The sequence below is a fragment of the Entelurus aequoreus genome, linkage group LG01, assembly GCF_033978785.1.
Source record: "Entelurus aequoreus isolate RoL-2023_Sb linkage group LG01, RoL_Eaeq_v1.1, whole genome shotgun sequence".
In the NCBI taxonomy this organism is placed as follows: domain Eukaryota; kingdom Metazoa; phylum Chordata; class Actinopteri; order Syngnathiformes; family Syngnathidae; genus Entelurus; species Entelurus aequoreus.
The window spans coordinates 81,589,851-81,614,146 of NC_084731.1; the positions used below are offsets into that span (position 1 = coordinate 81,589,851).

At 38.6% G+C, this 24,296-nt stretch overlaps 1 protein-coding gene across 3 annotated transcripts; it reads left to right on the forward strand.

Moving 5' to 3' along the window:
- The first annotated feature begins 365 nt into the window (after window positions 1-365).
- LOC133642526 (uncharacterized) lies at window positions 366-23,878 on the forward strand. 3 transcript variants are annotated; one of them, XM_062036802.1, is made up of 10 exons: window positions 366-805; window positions 21,431-21,517; window positions 21,608-21,728; window positions 21,817-21,948; window positions 22,036-22,327; window positions 22,425-22,633; window positions 22,732-22,891; window positions 23,016-23,122; window positions 23,215-23,287; window positions 23,387-23,878. In XM_062036802.1, exons 4-9 carry the CDS (start codon window positions 21,919-21,921, stop codon window positions 23,230-23,232), a joined length of 816 nt encoding a protein of 271 aa, XP_061892786.1. In that variant the 5' UTR covers window positions 366-805; window positions 21,431-21,517; window positions 21,608-21,728; window positions 21,817-21,918; the 3' UTR covers window positions 23,233-23,287; window positions 23,387-23,878. The 3 variants fall into 3 exon arrangements, with proteins under 3 accessions (XP_061892786.1, XP_061892931.1, XP_061892854.1); XM_062036947.1 differs by lacking the exon at window positions 21,817-21,948; XM_062036870.1 differs by lacking the exon at window positions 366-805 and having other exon boundaries at window positions 20,700-21,517.
- Window positions 23,879-24,296: the final 418 nt, after the last annotated feature.

A 24,296-nucleotide genomic window follows, 5' to 3' on the forward strand; every position in this document is an offset into this window, starting at 1 on the left:
GCCATGAACCTCACCGCACGTCACTGCTAAATAGCCACTTACATCATGTGTTGCCATCATTGTAACACTTATATAAGTCTTTGAATTTTTTTGCGGCTCCAGACAGATTACTTTTTTGTGTTTTTGATCCAATATGGATCTGTCAACATTTTGGGTTGCCCACCTCTGGCCTATACTTGACAGTGGTTGAACGATTGGTTCATCCCTAGCATTTACTATTGCTGAGGTGCCCCTCTAACTACTCCATCCCCTTTAAACTCAGTAAAAAGGGTCCTTAGTCTGCTGTTCTTGTATGCCTCGTAGATAGATAGATAGAAAGCATGCTAACTGAGGTGACTTATCAGTTCCGTGCATGTTCTCTTGGGCTTTCTGTCTTGTTAAAACCTCATACATATAAATGTTGTATCAATCTTTGTTGATATTCAATATTTGATCACTTCAGCATCTGAGTTCAAAGGCGGGATTTGCATCATGTTTCTCGCTGCTTTATAATGACACAGGTACCAAGGCACTTTCAGGCTACCGAGAGAGCAAAAATCTATCAAAGCCTCTTTGAAAGTTAGATCAACACAAGCATAAAAGAGTTTTCATCAACGCAAGTGTCCATAATACCGCATCCAATGTGGCCAAATGAACTAAGATTGAACCTGGGGTTTTTTTTCTCTCCAGAAAATACCTGTGCCGTCTTCAAATTCCTTTTTGCATTTCAAAACAAGAAACAGCGAGGCTGGCGGTTGGCGGGGGTGAATCACTGCGCCTTGCAAATCCACAACGGGAGACGGGAGAGTATGCGGTGTTTCCGAAGGTTTGCATGACTCAAACGTATCCCGTCAACTGCGGTTCTAAGAGATGGGCCCAGACCGGGCATCATAAAACAGCCTCCGTATGCTCCGTGTGAAATTCTGCACAAACCCCCCCCCCCAAAAAAAAACAGCAGCAATAACAAACTGCCAGAATGCAACATTGACTAATTTTATGACTTACACTCATTTATTTGATCATCTTGACAAAAGGAGCATATGGCAGCCGCTTTATGGATAACATTACACACAAAATGATCTATTACTACAGGGTATTGGATATTTTTTTATTACCTATGATGATTTTAATCTACATCTAAACTTCATCCTACATCACATGTATTGGATATGCTTTAGTGTAAACGTTGCATACATTTTGCCCCACAGTTACATGTATAACCTGTTTTATATCCAGTGCTTTCATGTTTTTATTTATATTTTATCTATGTTTCTATGTTTTATCTAGTGTTTATATGGTGTTTTTCCTGTTTTTATTTCTATTTTAATTTTCTATTATATATTCTCACTTAAAATGTTTATTTTTTACCTTTTTTTAATACTTTGTAGCACTTTGAGATTTCAACAAATGTAAAGTGTGTTACAAATGTAATTCATTATTATTATTATTATATATATATTTTTAAGTTTGCAAGATCTTCAATTGTGCAGGCATTTTTTCAGTCTACAAATGAATACATGCCCCACAATGTCCAAAAGTAACATCATTTGCCTTTTAAAAACGTACCCAGTTTAAATCGCAACTAGGGTTGTACGGTATGCTGGTACTAGTATAGTACCGCGATACTAATGAATCATATTCAGTACTATACCGCCTCTAAAAAGTACCGGTCCCCCCCGCCCCCCCAATTTCGTCGTCGTCATGTCGTGACATTGCTGGTTTTACGACCATAAGAGCATGTTCGGCAGCGCACAATCACGGAGTACTTACAAGCAGACACAGTGTGTACACAGAAAAGGGAGAACGGAAACATTTTGGCTTAAAAACTAACGATAAAGGTGAACTTGGAACACTGAAACGCCCTCAGGAAGAGGTGCTTTAAGACATGTCTAGCTATCTAGGGGCTAACGTCCAGCCGCAGTCGGCAGTGTTTTAGCTACTTCTAAATCACTAATCTTCGCCTCCATGGCGACAAATACAGTATGTTTCTTACAAGTATCATCCCTGCAGGACGAAGAATAGCTAAATATGCTTCACTACACACCGTAGCTCACCAGCGTAAACGAATGCCATCGGTGGATTTACACCTGACATCCACTGTAATGATACCAAGTACAGGAGCGTATCTAGTCGATACTACTATGATTACATCGATATTTTGTTAGCATCACAAAATAATTTTTACATTTTTAGTAAAATGTATATTATGTTTATAAACACCGGAAATACGTCCCTGGACACATGAGGACTTTGAATATGACCAATGTATGATCCTGTAACAACTTGGTATCGCATTAATACCCACATTTGTGGTATCATCCAAAACTAATGTAAAGTATCAAACAACAGAAGAATAAGTGGTTATTACATTTTAACAGAAGTTTAGATAGAACATGTTAAAAGAGTGAGTAAGCAGATAAACAGTAAATGAACAAGTAGATAAATAATTATTTTTTACAGTTTGTCCCTCATAATGTTGGCAAAATAGAATGATAAATGACACAATATGTTACTGCATATGTCAGCAGACTAATTAGGAGCCTTTGTTTGTTTACTTACTACTAAAACAAAAGTTGTCTTGTATGTTCACTATTTCATTTAAGGACACCATTGGAATAAGAAACATATGTTTAATGTACCCTAAGATTTGTTGTTAAAATAAAGCTAATGTTTTGTGCTCACCTTTATTTAGAAAAGTATCGAAAATACATTTTGGTACCGGTACCGGTACTGAAATATTGGTATCGGGACAACCCTAGTCACAACAATAGGTGCACTAGCACACTCTCCGATCGATTAAGAGAGTACATAAAATAATCAGCATGTTGCATGTCAGTGTTATTATGAACATGCCAAGATTAGACGAAAATATTATTTTATTTTTCCATTTTTTCCCCCCTCATAGCCTGAAGCACAAGGTGGGGCGGGGGGCTTGGGGGGCTTATCCCACTCTGGCTGGGAGCTTAATTTAATGTCCAATTAAGACGGTAAAACCCCACGAAGAGGCATCTAAAAAACTACCCGCAAGCGTATGGCAAAATAACCTTATGATTTGACGCTTTTGCATTTTTTAACACAATTATCTAATGTTTATAAGTCGGAAAAGAGGAAATTCATCATGGATTCCCTTTAAACAAAAAAACATAGCTTTTCACTGAGCAAGAGAGTAAGTTTAAAAGAGTGGTTGTGATGGTTCAGTGCACTTTTGCGTTGGATTAAGGTGTTACAGGGTTGTTGCTGCAGTCATCAGGCTGGTTCACATCTCTGTATCAAACCGCCAAGGCTCTGCTGACGACGCTCAAAGCTTTTAGCTGACTCATTGTTTCACATCTCACACCCACTTTGCCAATCGCTTGGCAGCTGCATCCTCTCCCCTGTCCCATTTGTTAGCACTTGGACAGGGTGGAGCTCATGTTTTAACAGCAGAGACAACGGCCATGAAATAAACAAGCCCAGATATTTCAGATTGAGTTTTTTTTTTATTTATTTTTTTTACTTTCGGGTTGAGCCTTCATCTGTTATTTTTGGCTCGACGTGAGTAAGTAATGTACTGGCTTAGAAAAACCCATCTGCACAAATTTTATTGCGGCCTTCTGCAGAGTATATACGTTGCATTATTAGCTTTCAGGGAATGTTTATTCTTTTCAAAATGGAACATTTATGTATTTGTTTGCTGAGCATTCACACAATAATACATTTGATTACGAGTGTCACAATCCAATATTGATATTGGTCTAGTATCAGCAAAAAAAATATATCAGATATCGGCTTGCATCTAAAATCTCCGATACAAGCAGTCCTGCAGCATGTTTACTTCTGCAAAGCTGGACAGCCAGTTAACATCTAAATGTCCACCAATAAACACGCAAAGTCAGTCTTTTCTTGTATTTTAGTCAGGTCGTTTACAAAAAGTACACTACAGTATAGGCTACCAGGATATGGCAGCTACACAACACCTAAGCACACAATAGCACACAAGCTAGACATAATAAATGTCCTTATTTTTACAATATTGTAGTCTAAAACAGCACATTTGTCAAAATAAACAAGTACTTATTTACACATACAAAGTCTACAAGACAGAAGTGTCACAATCCAATATTGATATCGATCTAATATCAGAAAAAAAACAAGTATCGGATGATATCGGCTTGTATCTAAAATCTCAGATACAAGCAGTCCTGCAGCATGTTTACTTGTGCAAAGCTGGACAGCCAGTTAACATCTAAATGTCCACCAATAAACACTCAAAGTCAGTCTTTTCTTGTATTTTAGTCAGGTCGTTTACAAAAAGTACACTACAGTATAGGCTACCAGGATATGGCAGCTACACAACACCTAAGCACACAATAGCACACAAGCTAGACATAATAAATGTCCTTATTTTTACAATATTGTAGTCTAAAACAGCACATTTGTCAAAATAAACAAGTACTTATTTACACATACAAAGTCTACAAGACAGAAGTGTCACAATCCAATATTGATATCGATCTAATATCAGAAAAAAAACAAGTATCGGATGATATCGGCTTGTATCTAAAATCTCAGATACAAGCAGTCCTGCAGCATGTTTACTTGTGCAAAGCTGGACAGCCAGGTAACATCTAAATGTCCACCAATAAACACTCAAAGTCTGTTTTTTCTTGTATTTTAGTGAAGTTATTTACAAAAAGTACACTACAGTATAGGCTACCAGGGGATAGCAGCTACACAAGAGCTAAGCACACAATAGCACACAAGCTAGACATATTAAATGTCCTTAATTGAACAACATTGTAGTCTAAAACAGTCAAAATAAACAAGTCAGTACTTACACATACAAAGTCTACAAGACAGAAGTGTATTAGAAAGTGTCCATTAACAAATGTGTACATGAGCTAATGAATTATTGTGGCCATTAGGTTTTGCCAAAAAAAGAAAAATATATATCACTCTACTTCAACCTAAAACATTGTTCTCTCTTTCACTTGATCTAGCCTATTCTAACATTCCACACTATAAAATAATAGAACTTTGTACTATGATTCGTGCTGATATTGCATCAGAATAGTATTACCGGCCAATGCTCAATCCTATCCTATTGGAAGTTAAAAGGTTGCATCGGGACACTCCTACATATCATGTATTACTTGTTTTTGGTAGTGTTTCAATCAGGATTTTATGTGGCCGATTCCGATCATCCGCATCATCCATGTGTATTTACTGTCAATGTTAATCACAGTTAAATTCAGAAATAATACCGAAAGGTAATATAACACCACAATGTCAACACAATATTTAAACTACCGTATATTTCGGACTATAAGGCGCACATAAAATCGTTTCATTTTCAATTTCATAGTCTGAAGTTGACCAAGTCAAGACAAGATTACTCTATGACCAATCATCAACCTTTTAGACCAATGGTTCTCAACCTTTTTTCAGTGATGTACCCCCTGTGAAAATGGTTTTAATTCGAGTACCCCCTAATCAGAGCAAAGCATTTTTGGTTGGAAAAAAAGAGATAAAGAAGTAAAATACAGCACTATGTCATCAGTATCTGATTTATTAAATTGTATAACAGTGCAAAATATTGCTCATTTGTTGCGGTCTTTCTTGAACTATTTGGAAAAAAAGATATAAAAATAACTAAAAACATGTTGAAAAATAAACAAGTGATTCAATTATAAATAAAGATTTCTACACATAGAAGTAATCATCAACTTAAAGTGCCCTCTTTGGGGATTGTAATAGAGATCCATCTGGATTCATGAACTTAATTCTAAACCTTTCTTCACAAAAAAATAAATCTTTGACATCAATATTAATGGTACATGTCCACAAAAAAGCTGTAAACACTGAATATTGCATTGTTGCATTTCTTTTCACAGTTCTTTTTGACAGACATTTTTTTAAAAATCTCACGTACCCCTTGGCATACCTTCAAGTACCCCCAGGTAGGGATGTGCGTATCGATCCTGTGGTATCGATATATCGATACTCACACGCTACTCATTTGGCATCACTTTTCTGAAAAAAGTATCGATATAAACCAAAAAACGGCGTGTGGGGGGTGCAAGCATCACTTTCAGATGTTTTTCATTACTTACTTAACTTACTATGTGCTGGGACACCCCTGTACCTGGCAGAGTATAGAGCTGGCCCAGTCACGTGACAGGAGACAGCGAATGAGCGTCGTCAACGTGCAACACACACACAGCCAGCCGACAGCGATGCAGCCAGGCATATCCAGTGTTGTCCAATTGTTGACTTAAAACAGGCATTGTTTTTGGTTTTTTTAGTAATATTTACTGAATATTTTTGTTTAAATGATTATCCTAAATTCTAATAATTTCCACATAGGGGAATTTACTGTTAGTTGAAAATTGCGTATTCTTCATCTTTGCATTACAGTTTTATTTTTTTCCAAGAAAATCTTGAATATATGATTGAATGTGATTTTGGTTTTAATCTGTAACATGATTTCTTACATTTCGAAAACATTAGCCTATTACATATTTCATTAATTGCTAATTATTTCACAAACTTTAAAAAATAACTGCAGCTTCTTGCAATTCGGATTTGACTGTTAATTGGAAAGCCCTAATATTTATTATTATATATAATATATAGTTATTATATATAATATTTAATTTATTTTTCATATTTATGTTATTTATTTTAATTGTACTTTTATTATGTATTGACCATAATAAATGTGGTATAAATGGTCTGTATTTCAATCAATCAATCAATCAATGTTTATTTATATAGCCCTAAATCACAAGTGTCTCAAAGGGCTGTACAAGCCACAACGACATCCTCGGTGTCGAGTGGGTCTGACATAATATTGTGAAAGTCCAACACATCAGCGAAAGTCCAGTCCATGGTGGGGCCAGCGGGAACCATCCCGAGCGGAGACGGGTCAGCAGCGTAGAGATGTCCCCATCTGATGGACAGGCTAGCGGTCCACCCCGGAGCAGAGTAGAAAAGAAAAGAAAAGAAACGGCAGATCAGCTGGTCTAAAAAGGGGGTCTATTTAAAGGCTAGAGTATACAAATGAGTTTTAAGATGAGACTTAAATGCTTCTACTGAGGTAGCATCTCTAACTTTTACCGGGAGGGCATTCCATAGTATTGGAGCCCGAATAGAAAACGCTCTATAGCCCGCAGACTTTTTTTGGGCTCTGGGAATCACTAATAAGCCGGAGTTCTTTGAACGCAGATTTCTTGCCGGGACATATGGTACAATACAATCGTCAAGATAGGCAGGAGCTTGACCGTGTAGTATTTTATACGTAAGTAGTAAAACCTTAAAGTCGCATCTTAGGTGCACAGGAAGCCAGTGCAAGTGAGCCAGTATAGGCGTAATATGATCAAACTTTCTTGTTTTTGTCAAAAGTCTAGCAGCCGCATTTTGTACCATCTGTAATCTTTTAATGCTAGACATAGGGAGGCCTGAAAATAAAACGTTACAGTAATCGAGACGAGATGTAACGAACGCATGGATAATGATCTCAGCATCGCTTGTGGACAAAATGGAACGAATTTTAGCGATATTACGGAGATGAAAGAAGGCCGTTTTAGTAACACTCTTAATGTGTGACTCAAACGAGAGAGTTGGGTCGAAGATAATACCCAGATTCTTTACCGAGTCGCCTTGTTTAATTGTTTGGTTGTCAAATGTTAAGGTGGTATTATTAAATAGATGTTGGTGTTGAGCAGGACCGATAATCAGCATTTCCGTTTTCTTAGCGTTGAGTTGCAAAAAGTTAGCGGACATCCATTGTTTAATTTCATTAAGACACGCCTCCAGCTGACTACAATCCGGCGTGTTGGTCGCATATTTGTCTTGTTATTTGTCTTAAATAATAACAATAGTAATAATATTTTTGACTGACAAAAAATTGCCAATAAGAAATTATTGGTATCGGTATCGGTATCGATGAAAATGCAAGAAAAAGTATCGGTATCGTATCGAATCCTAAAAGGGTGGTATCGTCCATCCCTACCCCCAGGGGTACGCATATCCCCATTTGAGAACCTCTGTTTTAGACAACCAACTTGACTTTGAGTGTTAGCATTGTTCATACTTACTCAACAGCCATACATGTCACAATAAGGGTGGCAGTATGAACAATGCTAACACTGTCATAAACATGTGCCATATAGTGAATGACAAACACATTGTGGGAGAATATTTTCACCGCAACATAAAATAAACACTACAGAACAAATTCCCAGAATTCCCTGCAGCACCAACTCTTTCGGGATGCTACAATATAAATAAACGCCATTGGTGGATCTACACCTAACATCCACTGTGATGATACCAAGTACAAGAGTGTATCTAGTCTAAGATTACATCAATATTTTTTAGCATCACACAATTTTATTTCATTTTTTTTCAATGTTTATGTTTATAAACTCAAAAAATATGTACCTGGACACATGAGGACTTTGAATATGACCAATGTATGATCCTGTAACTACTTGGTATCGGATTGATACCCAAACGTGTGGTATCATCCAAAACTAATGTAAATTATTCAAACAACAGAAGAATAAGTGATTAATACATTTCAACAGAAGTGTAGATAGAACATGTTGAAACAGAAAATAACCAGATATTAACAGTAAATGAACAAGTAGATTAAAAATTCATTTTCTACCACTCGTCCTTAATAATTTTGACAAAATAATAGAATGATAAATAACACAATATGTTACTGCATATGTCAGCAGCTAAATTAGGAGCCTTTGTTTGTTTACTTACTACTAAAAGACAAGTTGTCCAGTATGTTTGTAACAGGTAGTATAGTAGAAGTTCTCAATATTGGGCTAATCAGAAGTCTAGATTACGACTCGGAGAGAGTAGGACAGACACAATTAAATGCTTTAAATGATACTGGTGTTATTTAAATATGTACAGTGCAACAAATAGTGGACAGACATTGATAGGAATGGCCATTCAAAACAAAATAAAAAAACAGAACGGAATCTCAACAAACAATGTTGGTTTAGTTCATTGATTAAGGTTAAGTTCAGGCTAGTTCAGGTAATCCATACAAGGTAGTATCTAAAGTTCTTAAAGTTCATAGGAGTCATATGAGACTGATCGCTTTCCATATGCGCATTCACAGTTCATACGGCCACACTAGTTGGGGTTGTGGATATGGCAGTTTGTATTGAGAGTTCAGTTTATGGGCAGGGTACGTATGAGGTAGTGCAACGGGCCGCAGAGTAATGAGGTGCGAGGCAAGGGGTTCGGCTATAAGCCGCCTACCGGCCCGACCAGAGCAGGTGGAGTTCAGGGGTTGAGAGGTGGAGATCCTTGGGCTCGGGCTCAAGGCCTATCTACGGCTCGTCATCCAAGACTTAGGGACCTGGCCAACTCGGCTTAATATCTTAACATCGACACACTCTCTCGTCGCAACTCAACCCAGATGGTTGGCACCTATAAGTTTACAATTAGTTGTAAAATGTCGGACGGTTGTTTTTACGATATGCAGGCAAACGACAACTTTAAAACATACCGGCTTCAGATGTCCCCAGGCTTAGCCACCCCACCTGGCAGCCATCTTGGAACGCTGGATAATATAGAGTGCGTGTGTTAAACTCGCGAGATTAAACGTGGAAACGGCGCAGGTAATATGAGGGGATGCCATGAGAGGAAATATGGCTTATTTCCCACCCGTGTTACATGTTCACTATTTTATTTAAGGACAAACGTGCGATAATAAACATATGTTTAATGTACCCTAAGACTTTTTGTTAAAATAAAGCCAATAATGACATTTTTTGTGGTCCCCTTTATTTGGAAAAGTACGGAAAAGTATCGAAATACATGTTGGTACCGATACCGAAACCAAAAGGTATCGAGACAACAATAGTGCAACATAGTTATATGTATGGTTAGCTCTATCTTACAAGCTTTCAGCATTCTCTGAACGAACTGAAATGACCACAATCGCCCCGTACCAGAAGAAGGGCACACAGTGATGGCCAACAGTTGAATGTGAACCGGGAAAAAGCCGAAATATCTAAGAAATCAGATTAATCTATTTGTGTATGGAAACGTAGAGTATTGAAATCCAATCTTTTTTTTATCACTGGTAATAGAGACCGTTGTATTGTCAGTAAATTGCAAGCTCATATTGCCAGCAAGTTGCCTTTCAGGCCCCACAGTGCATTGGGGGTTAAGTAAATTGCAAGCTCATATTGCCAGCAAGTTGCCTTTCAGGCCCCACAGTGCATTGGGGGTTAAGTAATTAGAACAATCACATTACCTGCCGATGTTGCTTTGTAATTTCTGTGCGGTCGACAGTTTGCGATCAATAAGCACTTGTCGCTTCCATCACTCAACTCTCCTTCCCTCGGTGGCCACTTTGATACAATTCACTTTCCGACGCGGAATGATGAACGGATCACCGCGCTGCCACCACAGCGCCCGGGACGTGTCACGCAGGCAACGTTTTCACGAAGAGATACGGCCCGTAATGACAAACCTCCATTCGTTTTGTTGCAGGGTGTCGTAGGTTTGATAGTGCCGTGTCAGCGATGTGAACAATGTGACATCCATTCTGGAATGTGACACTTGGAAAACAAATAAAGACAACAATGTATTTTTTTCTTCAAAGGTCATAGTTTGTAACGTTCTTCTGGCACCGTCTCTTCACCCCGATGTTGTATAAAAGCACAAACTGTGACAGAAATCAACAGGAGGCGACTAACACGGAAACAGCTAGAACACATAAGCACACAAGCAGGATTGGACGTCACGTTCCTCCTTTGGCGTCGGACATTTATCTACTGTGACGTCTGCCATAACTCACCATGAAGTGTGTTTGCACATGATGTGTAATTGCTTATTTGCCCTAAGAGGTTGAGAATGATGAGAATTCGGGTAAGAGGAACATATCTTATTTTTCCTGTTGGAAGAAAAGTGATGCAAAATGGAAATGGCAGCAGTATTATTGATTTGTTTCTTTTTTTTATTTTTTACGTGTGAATGTTAATGTTTTTACACCAAAATCCATCTATTTATTGTGTGAATGCTCCAAAGCATTCACACAAAGGTTTTTTGTTTTTTTTATTGTGTGAATGCTCCAAATTTTGGGGCGCTCTACCTTCCACATTGTTCACCCGATTCAAACCGTTCCAACTTCAAACTGTTCAGCCTATTTGGGAATCGCGGGCTTCCCCCTTGACAAATTACAAAAATTCCCAGACTTCCAGGTTTTCCAGGACATTTTTCCCATTCAAAATGAATTGGCTATTTTTTTATAAAACTTCCACCATTTCCACATTTTTCAAACGATGCAAACAATTCCACCTTTAACAAATTCCACCATTCTGGAAATTCAAACAACCCTTTTTTCCAAGTAAAAAAAAAAATCCAGAATTTTCCAGAATTCCTGGTTTTCCAAAGCCCTATGTCCACCCTTTTTTCTGCCGACTACTCCTCCCACATTTGTCAACCCACTTCAACTGTTCTACCATCAAAACATTCCTCTTTATTAGGACAAAAACCAAATTTTTTTTTGAACTGGAAAAATTCCCGGTTTTCCCGAATTTCCAGGAATTCCGGAAAACCATTTCTCAATTCAATATGTTAGTACTTCAACATTTATTGATTTGAAAAATTCCAACACCAACCATTTCAAATCATTAAGGCAATTCAAGTGTTTTACCATTTTCCAAAAAATTCCCGCTTTTACAGAAATTCCAAAATTTTTTGGAAATTCCCATTTAAATCAATGGGACATTCTTCAAAGTTACACAACTCCCACAATGTTCACCTGATTCAAACTGTTACAACCTCAAAATATTCAACCTGTTCAAAATTCAACAATTCTAAAAAAATTCCAGGATTTCAGTTCAACTTCAGCATTGGAGCATTCACACGCAATTCCTTCAAGAATTGCTTCATCTAGTTATTATACTTCTCCAGATTTTGGCGCGCTCTACCTTCCACATTTTTCATCTGATTCAAACCGTTCTGACTTCAAACTGTTCAGCCTATTTGGGAATTGCGGGCTTTCCCTTGACAAATTCCCAAAATTCCCAGATTTCCCAGAATTCCAGGTTTTCCGGGACATTTTCCCATTCAAAATGAATTGGCCATTTTTCAAACTTCCAACATTTCCACATTTTTCAACCAATTCAAACCATTCCACGTTCAACATATTCCACTCATCCTGGACATTCAAACTTTGATTGTACAAGTTAAAAACAAATTCCAGGAATTCCCAGAATTCCCATTTTTTCAAACCCTATTTTCACTCTTTTTTTCTGTCGACTACTCCTTCCACATTGTTCAACCCACTTTAACCGTTCCACTGTCAAATAATTTCTCTTAATCAGGACAAAAAACAAAGTGTTTTTTTGAACCGTAAAAAATACCGGTTTTCCCGAAATTTCAGAAATTCCGTAAAACCATTTCTCAATTAAAAATGTTACTACTTCAACATTTCTCGACCAATTTGAAAAATTCCGACACCAACCATTCAGAACATTCACATTTTTTAACATTTTCAAAAAAATTCCCACTTGTCCCGAAATTCCAAAATTTCCGTGAAATTCTCAGTGAAATGAATGGGACATTTTTCGAAGTTGCACAATCCCCACATTTTTTATTCCTATTCAAACCATTCCATTATCACATATGGACATTCAAACTAACACTTTCCGATGTTCCAAATCAACTTCTGGTTTTCCTGGAATTTTTATACTTTTTAACATTCAAACCATTCCAACATTCACACTATTTTTACATTCATACTACATTCTGTCAGCATTTCAGTTCAACTTCAGCATTGAAGCATTCACACGCAATTCCTTCAGGAATTGCTTCATCTAGTTCAAGTATAAATCTCTATAACAGGACAAAGTATACGCCCAAGCAGTACCAAATATATAGGTACCAAGGGATGGCTACTTTTATCAGTACTGACGGAAGTGTCGGTGCTACAGGGTAATGGTTCACTTAAAATCAAATACTTTTGTAGCATGTGACTTCACAGACAGTTGCAAAATGTGCACCGACTCAAGCTCTTAGCACAGGGGTGGGCAATTAATTTTTACCGGGGGCCGCATGAGCAACCCGAGCACTGCTGGAGGGCCACACCGACAATATTTCAATTAAATTTTGCTCAAATTATTTTTGATATACCGTAAGATAGATAATAATAATAATAATATTTTCATTTAACCTAACTTATCTTTATACAAAAGCAGATGGCTTTTGATGGTTTTATTTTTAACACTTTCTTACACAACACTTCCTGATGTATATTACAAAACAAAAATGTCAATTTCTGTCACTTTATCCTGCATCCTCTTTGTTGTGAACGTAGCACGCCTGTAAGGTGATTGGCGAAGAAGGAGGAAGCGTTGCTGTTGCGGAAATGAGGAGTGAGGATTGGTTTTCCTTTTGGAAAGAACGAGATAAGTTGAGCTGTGTTAGTATAGCATGCTCAATAAAAGTTTAAAAAGAGCATCAGACTTGGTGTGCACTTCTTCTGGACGCGACAATTGATGTCAGAAGTGGGATGACATGCCTCCCAGTTCGCCTTGCCATCAAACCTGGGAGTCTTCATTGAGAGCGGAATTCCCCCCGTGGCAAGCAGCGTGGCTGCACCTGTAAACGCTCTCTCTCTGTCTCTCTCTGTCTCTCTCTCTCTCTCTCTCTCTTTGCGGCGAGCTCCTCACGTGGCACGTACCTCCCGATGACGTAGCACACAAACAGTGCAGTATGCGCAAAGTTTTACTTCTGCCACCAATTGTAGCGTCCAGAAGAAGTGCACATCAAGTCTGGCGCTCTTTTTAAACTTTTATTGAGCAAGCTATACTAACACAGCTCAACATATCTCGTTCCTTCCACTCTCCTCACTCCTCATTTACGCAACTCAAGAAGACATCTACTTCAGCAGGTCGTTACACTATATTCTTTAAACACAGCAACGTGTGTACCACAAATAAGCACACGGCTTTACCTTTACTTGGCAGTCCATGTCTTGTTGAAAACACGCCATTCGTCATCAACTTTTCTCTTTTTAGCGTCTCGGGGATAACCGGGCATCACTTGTCGCTGTGCGCCTTCCCTCACAGGACATACGCACATATAACACTTTTCAAAATAAAAGCAGCACAGTTGTATTGCACGCACGACAAAGATGTTTTTTTTAATTTATTTTGTAATTTGAGATTGCCGCTGCACGCACGAGCATACGTCCACACGGAAGTAATACAAATAACGCTTTTCAAAACAAAAGCAGCACCGTTGTATAGCACACTCGAAATAGATGCTTTTTTAAATTTATTTTGTAATTTATATTTGGCCTAACGCGGGCCGGACAGGGACGTACAAAGGGCCGGATGCGGCCCGCGGGCCGCACAATACCCAGGTCTGACTGCCTGGAAGTAATGTTGCATTTTTCCTTGCCAACAAGGCAAGATAAAGACGCTCAAAAGTACAATAAAATGCAAAAGCTCAATGCTAATTTACTTTGCATATGCAATAATAAATTATATTATATATTTATTTCATACTCCCTTATCTTAATCATTTTGTTGAAATCTGGGGTAACAATTACAAAACAAACATCAACTCTATATTCTTACTTCAAAAGAAAGCGATTAGAATTGTAAATTATGCAGATTATCATGACCATACCAATGCTCTGTTTATTAAATTAAAAACATTAAAACTGCACAATCTTGTTGACCTCAACACTGATATTGTGACGTACAAAGCTCATAACCACATGCTGCCTGGGTGTCTACAAGAGAGGTTTAAACCCAGAGAGAATCCCTATGACCTCAGAGGTTCAGCTGTCTTCCAGAAAGCTAACATAAGAACGAGCTTAAAAAGTAGATGTGTTTCTGTCAGGGGGGTTGAACTGTGGAACAGCTTGGATGATTCCTTAAAATGTTCCAGTTCCATTCACACATTTAAAAAACACTTTAAGATCAATGTCTTGGAAAAATATATCACTCTTGAATCAACACAGTAGTTAATACTATGATCAATGTTAATTAAAATACTAAATGTGGGATATAAATAATAATGGCAGTATAATTGTTTGTATATAGTATATAATTGGTACAAAGGTTTATCTAACATGTGTACAAGGATATTTCACATGCCTTTACTGTGTATATAATTGAACAGTGTTTATGTTGTGTATAATGTGTATTTATAATATGTTGTACAAAGGACATTTAATAATTTTCGGAAGTTCATCTTGTATTTGACATTGTTTATAGGGTTAAGCGCAATAAGTGTTCAACTTCAGCCTAAACCCTTTCGGTCTGCAACATTTTCATTTTCAATCTATGAATGTACAACTGTTTGTCTATTTTGTTGACGATTGACCGAAGAATAATAATAAACTAAACAACAGTGTTGGGACTAACGCGTTACTGTAACGCCGTTAGTTTCGGCGGTAACTAGTAATCTAACGCGTTATTTTTTATATTCAGTAACTCAGTTACCGTTACTACATGATGCGTTACTGCGTTATTTTACGTTATTTTTTATGTGGTATCGGCTAGAAACTGAAGATCTGAGTGTGTTTTATTGCAGCGCTCCGGTGGAAAAGAAGAGGCGCTTTGTGTGGGTGGGGTCGGGGGGGCTCTCATACCGTAGTCGAGGGGCGCAGGGGAGACGTATATGTACTAACAACCTTCACTTTACCCGGAAGAGGGTCTTTACTGCTGAGGGTGAATGACGAGCCCGGCGGTTTGTTGCAACTTTGTGACTTTATTGGACGCAGCCATCCACCAAGCTAGAGAACCTGCACGCACTCACTGTCGCCGCTCCCTCACTTCTCTCGCTCACTCACTCACTGACGTCACTCACCCACATGCTGTCATATTTTAAAGGGCCACACACACACACACATACGCTACTCTCATAACAACTAACATGACATCATGGTGAAGCCAGAAGTCGAGTGTCTTAACATTCTCACTACTTTTCTTTTGTCGAGCACAAAGAAAATAACATTTTAGTTAAATGTAAGTTGTGTCTTGGATCAAAGATCCTATCTACTTAAAGTTAAAGTGCCATTATGTTGCAGCTATTTAAAATAGTTTTGTCAATTTGTTCTGGCCTGAAATAAATTGGCTCTTTGAAACATATCTTTGTCTTTGTGTGTTGTATGTAGAGCACATTGTTTGTGTGTTGTATGTAGAGCACATTGTTTGTGTGTTGTATGTAGAGCACATTGTTTGTGTGTTGAATGTAGAGCACATTGTTTGTGTGTTGAATGTAGACCACATTGTTTGTGTGTTGTATGTAGACCACATTGTGTGTTGTATGTAGACCACATTGTTTGTATGTTGTATGTAGACCACATTGCTTAGCAGAGTTCAGTGATGTAAATGCATGTCAAGTTGATCAACACATTGTATTATTCTCCAGTGCAATAACAGTACTGAAATGAAGGCTAAAAGGGCATTAATGGGAGCCTTAAAAAAAAAAGGGGAAAAAAAAAGAAGTAACTAGTTACTTTTCACAGTAACGCATTACTTTTTGGTGTAAGTAACTGAGTTAGTAACTGAGTTACTTTTGAAATAAAGTAACTAGTAATTGTAACTAGTTACTGGTTTTCAGTAACCAACCCAACACTGCTAAACAATATATACACTTTATTGACAAAAGTAATTGGCCACCTGCCTTGACTCACATATGAACTTGAAGTGCCATCCCATTCCTAACCCATAGGGTTCAATACGATATTTACAGCTTCAACTCTTCTGGGAAGGCTGTCCACAAGGTTGCGGAGTGTGTTTATAGACATTTCTTCCAAAAGCGCATTGGTGAGGTCACACACTGATGTTGGTCGAGAAGGCCTGGCTCTCAGTCTACGTTCTAATTAATCTCAAAGGTGTTCTATCGGTTCAGTGGAGTGGAGTGGTAACTTTTATTTGGCCACGATAATTCATGAAGTTAAGTTCAAGTTGAATGATGCAGACACGTTTGTTGCTTTTTAATACTGCCGTGGAGATGTTGTATGTGTAAGTAATAGAGTTAAAGTACCAATGATTGTCACACACACACAATAGGTGTGGTGAAATTTGTCCTCTGCATTTGAACCATCCCGTTGTTCACCCCCTGGGAGGTGAGGGGAGCAGTGAGCAGCAGCATGGGACGCGCTCGGGCAGGTCAGGACTCTGTGCAGGCCAGTCAAAGTCATCCATACCGGACTCTGTCATCCATTGATTGATTGATTGATTGAGACTTTTATTAGTAGGTTGCACAGTGAAGAACATAATCCGTACAATTGACCACTAAATGGTAACACCCAAATAAGTTTTTCAACTTGTTTAAGTCGGGGTCCACTTAAATTGATTCATGATACAGATATATACTATCATCATAATACAGTCATCACACAAGATAATCACAATGAATTATTTACATTATTTACAATCATGGACCTTGCTTGGTGCACTTGTGCACAGTCATGTTGGAAGAGGAAGGGGCCCACTCCAAACTGTTCCCACAAGGTTGGGAGCATGGAATTGTCCAAAATGTTTTGGTATCCTGGAGCATTCTAAGTTCCTTTCACTGGAACTCAAGGGCCAAGCCCAACTCCTGAAAAAAAAACCTGCACCATAATTCCTCCCCCACCAATTTTCACACTCGGCACAATGCTGTCCGAAATGTATCGTTCTCCTGGCAACCTCCAAACCCAGACTTGTCCATCAGCTTTTCAGATGGAAAAGCGTGATGCATCACTCCAGAGAACACGTCTCCACTGCTCTAGAGTCCAGTGGCGACGTGCTTTACACCACTGCATCTGACGCTTTGCATTGGACTTGGACTTGCAGATGCAGCTGCTCGGCTATGGAAACCCATTCCATGAAACTCTCTGCGTACTGTACGTGGGCTAATTGGAAGGTCCCTTTAAGCGCTGTAGCAACTGACTGTGCAGAAAGTCGGCGACCTCTTTGCACTATGCGCTTCAGCATCCGCTGACCCCTCTCTGTCAGTTTGCGTGGCCTACCACTTGGTGGCTGAGTTGCTGTTGTACTCAAACTCTTCCATGTTCTTATAATAAAGCCGACAGTTGACTTTGGAATATTTAGGAGTAAGGACATTTCACGACTGGATTTGTTGCACAGGTGGCATCTTATGACAATTCCACGCTGGAAATCACTGAACTCCTGAGAGCGGCCCATTCTTTCACAAATGTTTGTAGAAACAGTCTCCATGCCTAAGTGCTTGATTTTATACACTTGTGGCTGGGCCAAGTAATTAAGACAGCTGATTCTGATCATTTGGATGGTTGGCCAAACATTTTGGCAATATAGTGTATATATCCTATCGATTAGATTAGCCATTTTACATGGCGATTTAACATTTGGTAATAAAAACTCCAACTGAGATGCACGTTACAATCTAACAGCTGGTGTGTAAAAGATACAATACATAGAGTATGAACACTATGGAATCAATAAAAAAGAAGACTGGCACATTCAACCTTATTGCAAAAGTCATGGCAACACACCGTCATTTTTTAATGTATATTACGGCCACCTAACGTCTTGGAATTACGACTGCATACATAATACTTGCAAATATAAACACATGTAAGAAAACAAGTTAACAACCGTACAGCACATTTAAGTGTTTCATTTGGAGAAAAAAAAAACATTTTAAATATTAAACAATTACATTTGATGCCAAACAACAATAAATGGCACTGAAACACATTATGTACATTAAAGGCCTACTGAAAGCCACTACTACCGACCACACAGTCTGATAGTTTATATATCAATGATGAAATCTTAACATTATAACACATGCCAATACGGCCGGGTTAACTTATAAAGTGACATTTTAAATTTGCCGCTAAACTTCCGGTTCGAAACGCCTCTGAGGATGACGTATGCGCGTGACGTAGCCCGGGGAACAGAGGTATGCCTTCCCCATTGAATACAATACGAAAAAGCTCTGTTTTCATTTCATAATTCCACAGTATTCTGGACATCTGTGTTCGTGAATCTGTTGCAATTATGTTCATTGCATTATGGAGAAAGAAGCTGAGCAAGCAAAGAAGAAAGTTGTCGGTGCGAAACGGACGTATTTTTCGAACGAAGTCAGCAACAACAGTACACAGCCGGCGCGTCTTTGTTTACATTCCCGAAAGATGCAGTCAAGATGGAAGAACTCGGATAACAGAGACTCTAACCAGGAGGACTTTTGACTTCGATACACAGACGCCTGTAGAGAACTGGGACAACACAGACTCTTACCAGGATTACTTTGATTTGGATGACAAAGACGCAGACGTGCTACCGTGAGTATGCAGCTTTGGCTTCTAAACATTTGATCGCTTGACCGTATGTGCGCAACTTTTTTTTTGCGTATGTACGTAACTTTTTAAAAATATAAAAGCTTTATGAACCTTGGGTTAGGTGAACGGTCTTTTGGGCTGAATGATTGGGTATGTTGATCAGGTGTTTGTATTGTATTGGCGTGTTCTATGGAGCTAGGAGCTAGCATAGGAGCTATGAGTTAGCATAACAAAGACGTAGGTGTTTTTATGCAGGATTAATTTGTGGCATATTAAATATAAGCCTGGTTGTGTTGTGGCTAATAGAGTATATATATGTCTTGTGTTTATTTACTGTTGTAGTCATTCCCAGCTGAATATCAGGTCACCCCCGGCTCTCACAGCATCTTCCCTATCTGAATAGCTTCAACTCCCCACTAGTCCTTCACTTGCACTTTACTCATCCACAAATCTTTCATCCTCGCTCAAATTAATGGGGAAATTGTCGCTTTCTCGGTCCGAATCTCTCTCACTTCATGCGGCCATCATTGTAAACAATAGGGAACTTTGCGTATATGTTCAATTGACTACGTCACGCTACTTCCGGTAGGGGCAAGCCTTTTTTTATCAGATACCAAAAGTTGCGATCTTTATCGTCGTTGTTCTATACTAAATCCTTTCAGCAAAAATATGGCAATATCGCGAAATGATCAAGTATGACACATAGAATAGATCTGCTATCCCCGTTTAAATAAAAAAAAATCATTTCAGTAGGCCTTTAACCGAGCTAATTCTGTAATAAATAAAAACAAACAAGGAAATTATTTTCCAAGAAAAATAGTTAAAGAAAACATTTTTTGCATTTAAAAATAATCTTAGTGATTTGAATGCAAGGTTAAGATTTATTTAAACGTCCAAAAATTAAACCAAATTGGAGTTGTTTTTCAATCCAGAGGATAAAGACTGAATTAGACTTAGTGTGTCAAAAGATGGCTAACGAGACAATGGTGATTTCTATTATAGGTGGCAATCTTTGGGCACCTGGCAATTTAATTAGATTTCAAAAAGCTACTTTTGGCTGCTGACCTACGACTTATATGCAATGTTGGCCTATTTTTTTAAATTCATTTTTTTAATGTTGCAAACAAAAATCACTGACTGTTCCTCAATCTAAAACAATAAACTACCCAGGTAACACCTAACGTTAACGTAACGTTCCCTTATGGTTCTCTTTTGGTTATGCAAGATGAGAACGTTCTTAGAACATCAAAAAAATAACGTTTTTGATATGTTCTAAGAACGTTCTAAGAACGGTCTTAGAACATATTATAAAATATGTTGGTTTTTTTTATATGTTCTAAGAACGTTCTTAGAACGTTCTCATCTATATACCAAATATAATTTGCCTGCAATGGAAACAGCAACTGTTAGGCTTTTATAAGTGTTTTTTTCGCAAATTTACTTTTTATACAGTATGTTGTAACGTTTCCCTAACTTTCTGCGAAAGTGTTGTGTTTTGTGAACAATCTGACGCCGACTGAGTCAAGGCTGCACGCACAGTAGGTGGCGGTAATGCACACACAAGGTTGCTTGCCAACCGCCATAAAAATCAGAAGAAGGAAAAGAAGACTGCACGCATGCACAATTGAAGCTGCTCCGTGAGACAAAGAAGGACGAAGGCTAACTACTTCCAGAATCCCGATTTTAAAGCAATTTGGTGCGCCATCCATTTATCACAAGTATGTATAGAAAGAGTGAAATACGAAGCACGTTTTTGTATAACAATTTCCAACCTACATGATTAATTTCAGACCATTTTACGGTTTTAGCGTTGTGTATAAATGCGCGCCATGCGCCGGCGCTAACTAGCATACATTTCTCGTGCAGGTTGGCTGTTATAAAGTTTCCAAACTGACCAGAGACCAACGAATGACTTCTGAAGAAGGGTGGATTTATTTGTAGTTTAGTTAAACAATAATTTGCCATAGCATATTCATGGGGATACTGCATGAATTTTGACCAGATCAATAACCAGTAGTCAGTATAGAAGGTCTGCTTGGAGCATGTCTAACCAGAAGAGTGTGTGCAGACTAAGAATAACTGACTAACTGTATCAGGATTCATAAATAACCCTTTGATGCAGTATTGAAATGGTAATATTATCTGATTGTTTTCCAGATGGCTCCTTCTTTTGTGGTCGTTGAGTTCCTTGGTGAACATTCAGTCGCTGTTGTCCCAACCAAATGGACAGAAGATGATGGAAAGGTTATAACTTTTTCTGAAAAGTACTGTGCATAGGCATAATATTGTAGCTTATTATTATTATGTCATTCATCATGATTATTTTATCTTCAGAATACCTTCTGCTGTTGGCCAAGGCCAAATCCTACCCACTCCAGAATCCGGAAAGCTGAGATTCCTGACAAACAATTCCGGGAGAGGCTGCCAATTCGGGTTTTCAGGAAAACATTGACTGGTAAGGGAATATTGTCTAAGTCATATCATGTATATACATAAGTTAAATTCATCTTGAGTCATCGGCATACTTTGAAATTTTGCAAAAGACTTTGACAAGGCCCTTCAATACGAAAAACAAGCTGAAATGTTTTCGAGCCCAGAAGAAGTGCTAACCAAACGGAGCCACATCACCCCTGAACGTTATAGAAATGATGAGGAAGATGTGTTTGATGCTGACGGTATAGTCACTTTTCAAAGACTTTTTACTTACAATACTCAAATACTACTTAGTGGTGCATACATTTTTTTTGTCTTCGTTGGTTTAGATGAAGAGGAAATTCGGCCAAAAAAGAAGTGCAGAAAAGAGAAAACACAGATCTTCGTCCAGGCACCCCCACTGCCAGAGCTCCCAACCTTTAACTTTCCAATCTCCAGCGAGTACCAGACCACTTCAGCCAATACCAGACCACTCCAAGGCATCCAGGCTGACCTCACAGCCCAGCGAGAAGCAGCACTTCCAGGCTCAGTCCAGACAGGAATGCATCCAGCTCAAGCCAGTACCAGACCACTCCAGCCAGTACGAGTCAGTACCAGACCGCTCCAAGAAGCAGCAGGAACGTTAGTTGGCTATTTAACTGTTGATAGGTGGTGTTAAACAGGCTGTTACAACGGGCAGTAATACAAATTACCTCTTTGACTTTTGTTGTCTTTGCAGTTTTCCAGTTGAACATGAAAGTTCAAAATATACTTGAGAACCAGGGAGAAATTGTGCGCAGGCTGAGAGGGCTGGCAGCACAATCTGTGGGGCCAGAATCTGTGGATGTTCAAGATCTCATTGAGTCTCATCAGCCTTTCGAGACTCTTGAGCAGCTGAAGGCCTTCTGTGAACGGCTCGACACTGATCTTCTGCTCAGAAAGCAGCTGGTAATTAGTTTTAATTCCCCACTGCAAAAATATCTTGCTCAGTTATCAAAAAACAATTTCTAATCAAGTACAATATTGTTGTTTATTTATTTGTATAGGTGAAAGCTCCTACTGCTCTTGGTGGGCAGAATTTGGCAGACACGGTGAGGACAATGCTGAGGAAAATTGCCACAAACAATGTCCTGGAGCAGCTTGGCCTCCGTGGAAAGTCAGGAAAAGTGGCGTTTGAGGACTTGCCCCTTTACAGAATAATAAATAGTAAGTGTTAAAATAGGTTTGCATCTTTGAGCATATGTTGCATGTATGCTCGCAAGGTCGATCTAGCTGTTATTATTACAGTATTTATTCTAAAGGGAATTCTAAATTGTACTGGTGATTGCAGAGGCATGCAGGGGTGTTTACAAGCAGACGACCACAGCTGAAGTGGATTGTGAGCTTGGAGAGGTCCTAAAACTGGCCACTTTTCGAAAGGGAGGTTCAAAATTTGAGGTATGGAGAAGAGAAGATATCCCAATTTTGAATTCCATTTTATTGAAGTTCCACTGCATGTCTTTTGAATTTGCAATTATAACTACTTGCAGGAGAAAAGGAGGAATTAAGAGGGAGGACAAAAAAGGAAAAAGAAACAAGCAAAAGAACAGAGTGAGATGAGAGGTAAATGATAAAGTAATTATGCCAATGTTTTAATTCAATTCAATTAATCTACATTCAAGTGCTGTCTTTGTTGTATTTATGATAATTATTTACTTCCAGGATTTGGGTTTCCCTGCTTGGGCTGCTGCCCCCACGACCCGACCTCGGATAAGCGGAAGAAGATGGATGGATGGATTTACTTCCAGGAAGAGAACCAAGAAGGGGCAGGATACACTGACGCGCACGACCAAGACCACTGCATTCCATTCCATTTATAAATGATAAATGATAAATGGGTTATATGTCAAAGCGCTTTGAGTACCTTGAAGGTAGAAAAGCGCTATACAAGTATATACTTGTATAGCGCTTTTCTACCTTCAAGGTACTCAAAGCGCAATTGACAGTATTTCCACATTCACCCATTCACACACACATTCACACACTGATGGAGGGAGCTGCCATGTAAGGCGCTACCAGCACCCATCAGGAGCAAGGGTGAAGTGTCTTGCCCAAGGACACAACGGACGTGCCTAGGATGGAAGAAGGTGGGGATTGAACCCCAGTAACCATCAACCCTCCGATTGCTGGCACGGCCACTCTACCAACTTTGCCACGCCGTCCCCATTGTTGTATTATATCACTAATAAAGAATTATTTCTGTTGAAATCACTATCACAAATAAAGAATTAATTCTGTTGAAATTTCTGTTTGAGTGTTATTCCTGACAATATAGCATAAAAACAGATGTAAATAGCATGTTCCTAAACAGTTCCCTAAACGTTCTAGCCAAACGTTTTTGGCTAACGTTCTGCTAACCAAGCAAGAATTCCACAACCAAACGTTCTTTGAACGTTATAAACGAACGTTCCCAGAACAATGCCACAACGTTCACATAACGTTCCCTTGTTACCTGGGTAGAGCAACCCCAACTCCAACCCAATCCCATATTTAAAATACTTAGGATAGAAACTTACTAAGTAATTGAGAAGATGTAGAAATACAATACTTATTAAATACAATACTGAACAAT